The 13,070-nt window shown below is 34.4% G+C and overlaps 1 protein-coding gene and 1 pseudogene across 1 annotated transcript; one reads left to right on the forward strand and one right to left on the reverse strand.

Moving 5' to 3' along the window:
• The first annotated feature begins 3,322 nt into the window (after positions 1-3,322).
• Positions 3,323-6,122, forward strand: LOC142535707 (protein trichome birefringence-like 38). Its single transcript, XM_075641835.1, is given in 6 exon segments — positions 3,323-3,550; positions 3,553-3,670; positions 3,823-3,994; positions 5,118-5,293; positions 5,406-5,564; positions 5,663-6,122. Coding segments are annotated over 6 exon segments (1,083 nt in total). The 5' UTR covers positions 3,323-3,354; the 3' UTR covers positions 5,925-6,122.
• Positions 6,123-6,662: 540 nt separating this feature from the next.
• On the reverse strand, positions 6,663-11,914 carry LOC142535708 (protein INCREASED PETAL GROWTH ANISOTROPY 1-like; annotated as a pseudogene).
• Between the last annotated feature and the right edge of the window lie 1,156 nt (positions 11,915-13,070).

Raw genomic sequence — 13,070 nt, forward strand, 5'->3', positions numbered from 1 at the left:
ATTTATCAATCAACATGTTTATATAAAATGTCAATATTTTATTTTCTACTAAAAACAAAAAAAAGGGTCTAAATCTAAAATATACAAACGAGTTGTCTATACTCACATGAAACCAGCTTAAACTCGTTACAATTTTATGGTTTGAATCATGGCAAAAAACTTGTGAGACGGTCTCACGGGTCGTATTTTGTTGAGACAGATATCTTATTGGGTCATACATGAAAAAGTATTACTTCTTATACTAAGGCATAGTTGGTACACATGATAGGATAAAATGTTATATAATATAAGGATAAGTTAAGGAAAATAATATGTATGATATTATATTTAATGTATGGTATGATTTTAATAAGAGTGATTAAATTTATATATTAGATTGTAATGACAAAATTAACCTTATCATAATAAATTTTATAATTTCAAAGTTGTTGCTTGCTTGAGTTCATATTTTTTATCTCGTTCATGCGCCGATAGTGCTTACATGATTTATTTATTTTTACCTAATTTATATATTATATAATATGATAATTGAGTCGTTGCTTTTGTGAGTTAGTTAAATATCAATTTTAAGGTTAATCGAGTGATACTAATAATTTTATGATATTTATAAAAATTATTTATATAATTATCTTGAATTCATTTATATAATTATCATATTATATAATATATAAAAATAAATAAAAATATTTATTTGATTTTAATTTCTACCTACTAGCATAGATTATAAAAATCATTTATAAATTGAGGGCAATTAAGTTATTTGTAATGTATTTTATCATTAAATTAAAATTATCACACCTAATAGAAGGGACATTTTATCCTTCTAAAAAATTATTTATCAAGGGATAATATCATAGGCTTTTTAAAAAGGTACCAAACATGGGATAAGGAGGATTATTTATCATATTCCTCCTTATCCCATGTACCAACTAGCCTTAGAGTATAACTTTTTTATTGTGAATATCGGTAGGGTTGACCCGTTTCACATATAAAAATTCGTGAGACCGTCTCACAAAAGACCTATTCGTGAATCATGGTTTTAACTAAAATCAGAAACGTTTTGATTTTTTAAAGAAGCCCGGCCCATAACGATGTTTTGGCTTGTTAACAAAATTGATCCCCTTCCATGTTACATCAGAAATCCTATTCTAACAAACCACACCACCGTTCAAGATGCCATATGCCTTTTTTTCCAATGATTCTTGGCCAATTTCTTGGAAATATAGTAGTACAAGATATATTCGAGGATAGCTAGGATATTTTGCAAGAAGGTTAAGTATTCTTGCTCGCTCATTTATGTAGAATATAGTGTTAGAATTCCACTAAAATCAAGAATTCATGTTCCATTCTATTAATATTTTTTATTATTACGATGATACGATGTTATTTATATAATAATTCCAAGTTGCATTATGAGCCTTCATTATTTTTATCATTATGATATTATCTATATATGAATATAAATCAAATTAATTATAATAAAGTTGTATAAATATGTGATGTACTGATATTATATAAGTCGTGCGGGGATAAATTGGACTCCAATAAACCAAATAACCAACTACCCTAAACGAGAGAGACATATTTCTTAGATGTAAATTATTGATTGAAAGCTAGCTACAAAAGGGGACAGTTCGCATCTACTTATGAGAACGGTCTTAGTTGCTTTTTTCATGATTGAGATTTTAATTTATTGGTGAATACAATTGGCTAATTATTATACCAAAATTTTTTAATATCATCACAATAATGATACTTGGGTTTAGCTATAAGAATGATTTCGTCTTGTAGCATCGTCACAGCTGTATTTGTTGCCATTTTTTGAGAAAATATTTGACTCAATAAATTGTTTTCTTCTGTATATTTTTAATTTTTGAGGCATGGGGCATTTTCAAGTTTCACCTTTTGATTTTTGATTTCCCAATGAAACAAAAGACAAAGCCGGGCTACATAACCTAATTTTTTATTATTATCTTTTGTGGAGCAGTTTTTCGTGCAACAATCTTATAAATATATATTCATTATACGGTCAATTAAATACATATTTAAAATAAAAATAATATTATTTTTATGAATTGGATCGGTTCATCTTATAAAATTACATGTGAGACTTATGTTTATTTTTTTTTCAAACCCCATACCCTAATCTAAGTGCTTCCAACTCATTCGAGGCCACAAAAAATAAAATTTGAAATATATATATTTTCAGCAACGCATACAAACAATGTGCCCACCCCAACCCCCGGGACAAATATAAGTAAAATACAGCCAAATAATTTAAAGGAAAACCAGTACTTAAATAACATTTATGAGGGATGTCTATTTTCTTTTTTTTTTTCTTCTTTGTGGAGAACTAAGTGGATGAATCTTTTTCTACGTCTAGTCAAAAACTTGCTAAAAGTGCAAGATTTTTATTGAAGTTTTTCTGTTCTTTTTTACAAATATTGTATACAATGCGATGGCGATACGATGAAAATTTTAATTCAAAGACCAAAGTAAATTTTAATTAATTAGGTTAAATATTATAAGAAAATTGTTATTTACACTCTATTCTTGTTATTTGCACTGTGATAAAGTGGACACGTGAGTAAAGTGTAAATAACACGTAACAGAGTGTAAATATCAACTCCTATATTATAGAAAGAGCAATTACCGTTTCTATAAAATTCAGTAACATTCTAATTTAGAGTTTAAGCAAGATCGTATAAGACTAGATACGAGTTCTAAGCATCTCGAGTCAAATTCAAATATTGTTGTCTTATACTCAAGCTAGCTCGAGTTTTTGTTTGTTTGTTTTTTTTTTTTGTGTTATTATGTTTTAATTATATATAAATTATTGTTTCATCATTAATTTTAATGAATTATACAAGTTAATGATAATCTGTTACAAAAATTGAAGGTTTCATAGATAAAAAAAGTGAAGGATGGGCTTGCGGCATGATATAACTCGATTTCAATAGTGAGTTCGAGTTTGAGTTCAAGCTAACGATAAAAAAACATGGGGATAGCTCTAAGTAAAAATTACCCATAGATTGAAACCAAATATATTATATATATATATATTTATATATAAATTGAGATCTTTTATGATCGGAAAAAATAAAATTATATCTATTAAATTATTAAAGCGCAAGACTTCCGTATAAAGTTGCTCTTTGGGTGCCCCACCCTCCCCAAGAAAGAAGATTATAGCAGCCGTAGATGAACTAGCTACTGTTTGTTCATTAATAATTACACTTAAAGAAAAGTTGAACATGTAATTTATTTATCGGAGTGTGTTTGTAATCGTACACCTCTCTTTCTGCCTTACTCACATTATTATCCTTCTGTTTTGTGTACCAAACACACCCGCTAATGGTGGGTTTTTGGCATCAAAACTTGCTTATTCAGACCCTGTTTCATGTAGTCTTGGTGTTGCCCCTGCCAAGATACGCCAACTCGGAGCTGCTACGCTATAATTTCAGCAGCATTCCCACAACAAGTATAAAGCCAGCCGCTGCATCAGGCTGCAATCTGTTCCAGGGAAAATGGGTTTACGACCCTTCATATCCTCTCTTCAGCCCTCCGGCTGCCCATTCATCGACCCGGAATTCGATTGCATCAAGTATGGCCGCCCCGATAAACTCTATCTCAAGTATTCTTGGGCACCAGACTCCTGCACCATGCCCAGGTACTAGCATTCAAAAATTCAACCAAAGGGAACGGCCAGACGAATTGTATAGAGAATATTTGGATCAGAGCTATCTGTTTTTGAAAATTTTATGGTCCACCACTGTTAACTCAGAAAGCAGTGATATTAATTTTTTTGGATATATATTACAGATTTAATGGGTTGGATTTGATGAAGCGATGGAGTGGGAAGAAGATAATGTTTGTGGGAGATTCATTGAGTTTCAATCAGTGGATTTCTCTTGCTTGTATGATTCATGCATCGGTTCCCAATTCTGAGTTCAAAATCGTCAGACAGGAATCGCTCTCTTCTGTGACCTTTCAGGTCAGTAAATTTTTTTTCATATTTTTACACCAATTTATAGAAATATAAAAATGAATTTTCTTAGGTTAAATACTTGTGTCGGCATGCAGTAATTAATGTTTATTTTTTTCGGGGATGAAAATAAGTAGCTAGGTAGATACATACACGCTTCATTGATATTTTCTGATACCAGTCGCTACATCTGGTAAATTGTATTTAAGGCGAACTGAGGAATTACTAGGTGCAGAGGTTTTAAAAATTTTATAGTTTAAAGTTCATTAAATATTTTTTATTATCTCATATTATTTCTCATCGTATTTTGTTCATGTTATATATATGAATAGTGTCATTATATGCTAAGTAGATAAATCATGATCACTCGGTCAACTATGATGTATAGATGAGTGGTCATTATTAATCACTTAATACATGTGTCATATGTTGAGTGGATAAGACACTATCCATATGTTTAGCATTTATCAAACCCGAACGTGATTGTTATAGTAATTACGTCGGTATGACCACTTACTTATGACGAAAACAACTCTTATTTTTAAGTAATTGTGCAAGACGGTTTCATGAATCGTATTTTGTGAGACAGATCTCTTATTTGGGTCATCCATGAAAAAGTATTACTTTTTATGTTAAGACTATTACTTTTTATTGTGAATATTGATAGGATTGACCTGTCTCACTAAATCAAGATTCGTGATACCGTCTAACAAAAGACCTACTCATCTATAATCGGTGAGAAAAATATTTATAATTAATTAATTTTCCACATGTACATTGCGCATGCCAACACTAATAGTGATAATAAAGAATGTGGCTTGTAGAATAACCAATTTTGATCTCTTGGTATGAATCTTACTTTTAAAACAAAATACGTTAACTCACTTGAATAAAATAAATTTCTAACATCTAACACTCTAATAATTTTTTTAATAATCTTACTATAATTGTCGAATATTGTCTGGACCAAATAAATTATACTATATAATTACTCTACTAAAATTCCTGAAACCATTTTTATTCGCACCCAAATATATATATATACACCCTGTTTAACCAACTTTTTTAAAAAGATACCAACTTTTATTTATGATTAAGAAATAGTTGATAAATATAAAACCTACATTTGCAGGAATATGGAGTTACTATATTTCTTTTTCGGTCAACATACTTGGTAGATATAAAAAGAGAGAGTATTGGGAGAGTATTGAAGTTGGGTTCCATCGAACAAGGTGATGCATGGAAGGGCATGGATGTGCTCATATTCAATTCATGGCATTGGTGGACTCATAATGGAAGAGAGAAACCGTAAGATTTTACTCTCGTGCTCAAACTCGATATTTCATCTAAAATTTTACATTTTTGTATCAGATGAGCTATATATCATGAAACCTTGTTAATTTCTATCACGTTTTTGTAGCTGGGATTATGTACAAGACGGTAGCACCATATCCAAAGACATGAACCGCCTGATTGCGTTTTACATAGGGTTAACAACATGGGCTCGATGGATTAACCAAAATATCGATCCTAGCAAGACCAAAGTTTTCTTCCAAGGCGTTTCTCCTAACCACTTTCAGTAAGTAATTTTCGCAGATTTCGTCCTATTCACGATCCTCCTCAACATATGCATCGAACCAGAGTATTCACCAAAATATTGATCCATTCACTTGACAGGTGTAATCGAGTACAAGAACCTTTGGCAGGGTCAACATATCCAGGAGGGAGGCTACCCGAGGCTGAAGTTGTTTACAGAGTACTAAGCAGGATTGTGAAACCAGTGTTCTTGTTGGATATCACTACTCTGTCTCAGTTGAGGAAAGATGCTCACCCATCAGCTTACGGTGGGGATCGTTCCGTGATAGATTGCAGCCACTGGTGCGTCCCTGGATTACCGGATACTTGGAACCAGTTGTTATATGCAACCCTCGTAATGTGAGGGTAAGCGAATATGGGACGGGCTTTTCTTGATTATTTTTTCTTCGGTTTTAAAGTTCATGTCGAGTGGGGTTAATCTTGAAACAAGTTCTGTTTTAGTTTGTGATTGGAGAAAATAAAGTAGATCATGTTTCAATTGTAAAATTCATACTGATTGAACACAGCATACTCACGTATGTTTACATACTCACTTCAACTTGACGAATTGAGCTTGATTGCAAACTTCGTTAAAAAGTGAACTCCAATTCAAGAGTCATTTTCCAAGTTTCAAGCCTGCTAAAATGTTTTAAGTTGTAAAAATGTAGAAAGAGAGACATGAACGATATTTGGTTCGATTTAATTGGCCCGTTCTTTAATAAAAACACGACTATGTAGCACTTTATGTCAAACTGTCTGGACCAGACTGAAAGTGGGAAGCTCGATTAGTTATAATGGGCTAGGTTGGTCCACGCTGGGTCGGACCGATTCAGTTCCACCGGTACTTCTACTTGTCGCAGGTGGTTCACTGTTCAGTAGTTCAAGGGACGTATATTTGAATCGGTAATGGGTTGCCAAGCAGCCTCTGGTTCCTCTACTGGGATCTCAGGCTCGGACCCCGTGAACTGATCCTGTCCCCGGGTCCTTGAGCTCTAGAGTCATGGCCTGCCAAGCTGGCCCAACCCACTCAACAGCCAAGGGCTTGTGTTAAGGTCGTGGCAACAAAAAAGAGTAAATCAAATAATAAATTCACATCACTTTCTTTAAAAAATCTCTGATTTATAAGAAAAGTTGTAACACAAATACAAGAGATGTCTATATTTCTTAGGCCACAATACAGCCCCAACTTTTAACCAAAAGTTGGATGTATTTTACATATTTCTAACCTAGCTACCAATCAATACCGGCATAGAGAGGACATGTAAAAACCCAATATACATAGTTTTTTTTTTGGGAATTTTACCCATACAAACACTCTATAATTAGTAGCGGTAGATCTCTCCCTGAATTTTCTCCAGGTAAAAAGAAGTTCCCAATCCATTATAGATCATATTTAAGTTAATACTTTCGTTTCAGACAAATATTTCGATCTCTTTCCAACAAAAAGCAGGTAGGCACATAGCATATCTGATGGAGATTGCTCGAGGATTAGAAAGCAGCAGAGGAGAACCTCCAAACAAGTTTCGGCTGATGTTGATTATGGCACTGGATGTTACACAATCGAGCTTTATCCCTCAATTCTTGAAATGTTTTCATAGTTTCCACATCAAACCCACCCGCAAACTAGGTTAGAAGAAGAAAATCAGAACACACAAACAAAAAAACACGATGCAGGTCCAAAAGATTGTGAAATTTTATCACCTGGTGTACTCGAAATGCGAATTTGACACCTTGAACTATAAGCTCTTCTTCTTCAGGACCGCCACCACCACCTACTAATTCAAGCTCGGCCAGTACTCTATTCATGTACCTCATAGCCAATTTCACCGATGCCAATTTGATCTACAATGTATAAGGGTGATGGGTCATAGCACTACAAATACAAGTCCTTCGGTTTATATACCCACATTCCTTAAAAAACTTTGCACCAAACTTTCTAAATAAGCTCAGGACATGGAAAATTTAAGGTTACTTTCACGTAGCACAATTTCCATCATTTGCCAATGTCAGTTTCTAGCTTTGTTTTGCAGACACAAACTGTTCCTCAAAATGCAAGAAATCAGTGATCATTTTAAGAGAGACCGACAATGCACAAAAAATTTATTTGGAAAACCCAGATCAGAGAAAGAATAAAGAAAGAGGAGAAGTTCTTTATTTCGTAAAGGCTGTATGTCGAGAGTTTTATCACGGCTATTAACTTAACTTTCTTCGCTATATTTGTCAGGCCACGAGCTTTTCAAATCGGTTCAATAGAAGACCAAGATCACCATATACTAACACATCAGCTTGTAAATTCAGCTAAAAAATGAAGTTACAAATCTTTCTACAGGGCGCCGTTTTATCAGTAATTTGAGATTTTCAAAAGCAAACTGGGAAACAAATAAAATACGTAAGAGCTAGAATCTACAAAGCTTACGTTAAATGCTTCAAATCACACATCATCGATAGAAATTACAATGATGTCTGTCTATCTTAGCATATAAGAAAATGTAGACAAATGGACTTCAAAAATCGGTAGATGGGAAGAAAAAGTCAATTCCAAGAATAAAAATATGCCTGATGGGTTTCCTAGAACTTTAAAAAAAATGTAAATCTAACAGAAACCAATACACTTTTAAAAATCTGAAACTGCACATGTGCGACCCGCGAATTGGGCATTGCAAAATGAGGCAGATTCTTCTCTTACTTTAACTACTAGTGACATTATAGTATGACACTTGGCGCCTTGGGGATCATAATAAAACTATATGATCCATAAATTGTTCACAATTTAATTGATAGTTTAATAAGTTAAGTGTTACGGCATCTCTTTCCAAGACACCCCTCTATTTAGGGCAGGAAAAGTAACATATCAGAAGAATTCAGCATCAATGACAAGAAAATCAGAGAAATGTCAGCGTCATCATAACTAACAAAAGCCAGCTCTCCATGCAAAACAGGGTGGTTATGATACTAAATGCTATCTTGTACTTAGAAGACTCGTGGATGCACCACACCTTTCTTGCCAGTTCGAATGAGTCAAACGCTGTAACAGCGACTTTTCGATAACTGTAGTAACAAAATGTAATTAATTTTTAATATGAAAACACTGAAGGTTTCTTCAGCAAGTCATGCTAAGATTATTCACGGTAGTTTTGAGATAGGCGGAGCAGGGCAATGCGTTTTGTACATTTGCTGGTCAAATGGGTGCCTCTCTTATTTTCTCCCAGACATCTACACCAAGTGGAAGACCCGCCTCAAATGTTTATAGTAGGGATCAAACAGAGTGCATGTGCCACAACAAGCATAACTAGAAACATCCAAATGACACTTAAGGAGAAAATTATGGTATGTGTATCCATCGCACAAATTTTAGAAAATAAAAAATGATCAAATTCTCAACTCCCTCGAAGCCGGGGGATTCGGAATCACATGTAGGACCAAGTCTTCTATCGGTGTTCGCGGAATGACCTAAGTGAAACTTGGGCCCTCAATGTGTGTCTAGGTTTTTTGATAGGAAAGATTGGCGAATTTTGCGAGAGAGAAAATGTAAATGATGAAAATAAATGTACCTGAATTATGTAACCTGTATCCAGCATCCAATTTACTGGAATTTGAAACACTTTGTATCGTTTGGTGGCAGATTCCCTCACTCTTGAAAGATTATCAACACCGTGCTCCAATCTTCTCCAAAGCAAGCATTATAATTGGGGGAAAAACGAATTTAGAATATCGATAATCATTTGAAAATGCACTAAAAAAATCAGAACTTTGTGAAAAACTTCATACTTATCAAACAAGGACTGCATTTTCTTGAGAGCATGAAAACAAGGCTGTCTAGGGGCATCATGAAAAGACGAGGCTTCGGATTCCATCTTCTTTAAATCACAATAACCAAAAGCCGCTTCTCTTAGAGCATCAGCCTTCAGTTCGGGCCAATCAAAGTGCTTCAAAACTGCCCTTTCATCAACCTATATAACTCTCAAATTCATTTTACTATAATGTACTGAAAACTAAAATAAATGAAATGAAGTAAACACTTTCAGCTTACCAGGTAAGAGAGCTCATCATCAAGCCATTTAACAAACGGCACAACATCTTCAATGTCAGCAAATGCTGCACATTCAACTTCTTTAATTAAGAACCTGATGAAATCTCCTTGTGTTTCTACATCCGTCTTAATCTGTATAAGAAAATCCAGAACCAGGTAACCATTAACAGATCGAATTCATTGCAGTATAGAACTAACGCGAACTATGTGGTTCAACGATTTGGTCAGCTATAGAAAGGGTATAATTTGTTCCAGACACGATCCCAATCCCATCGAATTCAACACTGTGAAAACATCAAACATGTCATAGAACTTTTCACTACAATTTAATACTATTTTCAATAAATAAACATTGCAAAGTTACATGTGCAAACAATTACTTTTCCCAATTACAACGCTGCTAGGATGCAAGTAAGCTGCACCAATCGTGATTCGAGTAACTTGGGTATACACTATGTTTACTCAAAGTTTATGAACAGTTATGTGGGTGTACCCTGTGGCTAACCAAAAGGCACACATGAAATTAAATCAGCCAGGCAAAAGTAGCGCAAGGGACGGGTAACATTAAATGACATAAATGCCCACATGGTTTCATTCAATTTACAACTTTCTGCATTTCCAATTTGGATTACGTATCGAGAACCTGTCTTATCCTGTAAGAAACACGTAAAAATTCCAAGAAAAAGGACATCAAGTGTAGCAGAAAAAGACGCAAGGACGATACAACGAGTCAATGGTAATATCTGTAAATAAACAATCAAACCATGACCAAAATGGGAAAAAGTAGGAAACTTACCGCAAGCAAATGGGTAGACCGGTTTGTATCTCCCCTATCATATCCTTCGTCGTAGCCCCGGCCGCCAACCCATCCGCGGGACCGCCTCCGGCGTCCCGACGTGTGTTCGATTCCCTCCGCATCAGCGAGTGGTAAAACTCCACAACCTCTGGGATTCGCCTCACCTTCTCGGGTACCTTCTTCAGAATGGCAGGCGGAGGTGGAGGAGGTGGTGGCACAGTTTTGCAAAGAAGCGGGGGAGGCGACGGAGCAGGAGGAGCTTTAATTTTCATTGGTGGAGGTGGAGGTGGAGGTGGAGGTGGAGGAATGTAGGATATCTCCGCCAATGCTCGGTCCGCTGAATCAGATAAAGAACTGCAAGAAGGGGAAGAGACAGACGATGATATCTCTGAGGTGGACGTTGAAGATAACGAAGACAAAAGCGCAGCGGATGGCCTCGGCGGTGGCTTAGGAACCCGCGGAGCACGAGATCTTGAACCCTCAGAGATTTCCTCGGAGTTGCACCAAGAATGTCTTGGCATTTCGGTACTCTCCTCTACCACACCTACAAATTCATCTTTCTTTACAATTTCAGTCTCAACATTCGCATGCATACTCATTCCGCTTTCGAAAAAATTGCCCAAGACATGATTTTGTGTCGTGCATTTTCTCACAGACTTCACGGTTACACACGATTTGTAATTATTTGTTACATCATTAAGATTCGTAGTGGTCGACGAAGACGACGCCTCCTCTTGCTCTCTTTGGCTCTCTGCAACAGCTATCTTTATATCAGCTAGCTCAGCCTGCATGCATTTGATTTTATCCGTGTACTTGTGATTCTGTTTCGCAAGCTCCATGTGTAAAAACTCATTCTCGTCCCTTAGCCTCTCGTTTTCCGATTCCAAACATTCGATCTTCGCTTTCGACCGTCCGATTTCCGAATCCTTACTCGAAATCTCGTTCTCAAGCACTGGAACAATGGCGACAGACTCCTTAAGCAGTTTCTGCTCCAATAGCTCTGTTCTCAAACGGGACTCTTTCTCTCGCAGCTCTTCGATGACGCGGAGGAGCTCGTCCACATCGGGTGGTCTGGGTTGGACTTGAGCGGAGGCACGTGGGAAATAAACACCGAAAGAGCGTGAGAACCCTGCGCCGCCCTGCACTGACCCTTTCTGAACTTGCTTGTTGTTAGCTGAACTTGGTTCCCATAACAATGGCGGTTTTTGCGACAAATCTAGTTTTGGCTTTGAGTTTGGTTGCAAACCCATCGCCACTTTCACTTTCCCAGCAACCATTACAGAGATTTAAAGGAAATTAGTCTGAGCTCTCCTTATCGTTCACCAAACCTTTTACTAAATAACTGGATGGAGAAGAACAAGTCTACGGCGTACATGGGTCGCTCTCTCCTCTTTCACCTCTGTGATTAGAGTGTAGACTTTATAGAAAGGTCCGTGTTCTTTTGGCGAGCATTTGGGGGCTCAAGGCATATCGAGGAACGGCCTTCCTTCGCGGATCCACTCTGATTAATTCATAATCTAAGAATTTTTTCAATCAATATATATATATAAAAGTTGAGCTTTTGTAAAATAATAATTTTTTTTCGCTTATTGTTTGTATTGATTGCATCAATTTATTTAATTCAATTTTAAATTCAATTAATTTTTATATTAATTCAAATTTATTTTATATATTATATGTTTTTTTTATTTTTTTTACTCAAATTAAAACTAAACTCTAATAAAAACATAAATTATATTAAAAATTTTACATTGATTATATCAATCAATTTAATTAAAAATTTTATAAATTAATTTAAAATACAAATGATTGCAATGTTCAGTATCACCCATGAGATAAATTATTTAAAAATAAATTTTTTTATTTTAATTAATTTCATGTCCAAATTACTTGCTAAAAAAAATACAATATTTTATTAGTTTATTTTGTTTTTCTAAAAATAAAATTGGTTGAGTGTAAAAGTTATCATTACAACAAGGTTTTTCAATGAACATTAATATATCATTTAATAATCATAATTTTTTTTATCCTAAATATATATTATTTCGAAATTACCTTAATTTGAAAGAATTAATGTGTTGTAGTTTTCTTCCAAAACTATATGTATATTGTATATTTTGAATTGTCTTTTTAAAAAATCGCATAAGAAAGCACAAAAAAATTAAAAGAGATATATTCAAAAGAGTTTCAAATGGACATTAAATTACTCTCAACAAACATGTATATTACCCTCAATAATCAGAAATATTTGACACTCAATGCATGCAATTCGAGATTTCCATAATTTGAAAGAGTTAATGTATGGTATAATTTTGTCAAAAGCTTACAATGTATAATTTTTGTCCCTTGAGATGTCTTATTTGAATTTTAAATTATAAATAATGCAATATTGCATATTATATTAGAGGTCAATTTTACTCTATTTATCTTACTAAATTTATCTACTCCAAAATTGAATTATGAAATGACTCCTCTTTTCGGCACCATGTATGAGTTGAATCCTTCAAAGATATAATATTCGTTTAAATTTAGATTTGTTCGTTGTTATGAACTACCTACATATAGAAACAACGAGACATTAAGTTTGAAATATGTCTTTCATGATCGAGAGTAAAAAATATTATTCATCTATTTGTACAAAATGTTAATTATTACGCATTACTAATGCGATAATTTTCTTCTCT

The sequence above is a fragment of the Primulina tabacum genome, unplaced genomic scaffold (genome assembly GCF_025594145.1).
Source record: "Primulina tabacum isolate GXHZ01 unplaced genomic scaffold, ASM2559414v2 Contig1116, whole genome shotgun sequence".
NCBI lineage: Eukaryota > Viridiplantae > Streptophyta > Magnoliopsida > Lamiales > Gesneriaceae > Primulina > Primulina tabacum.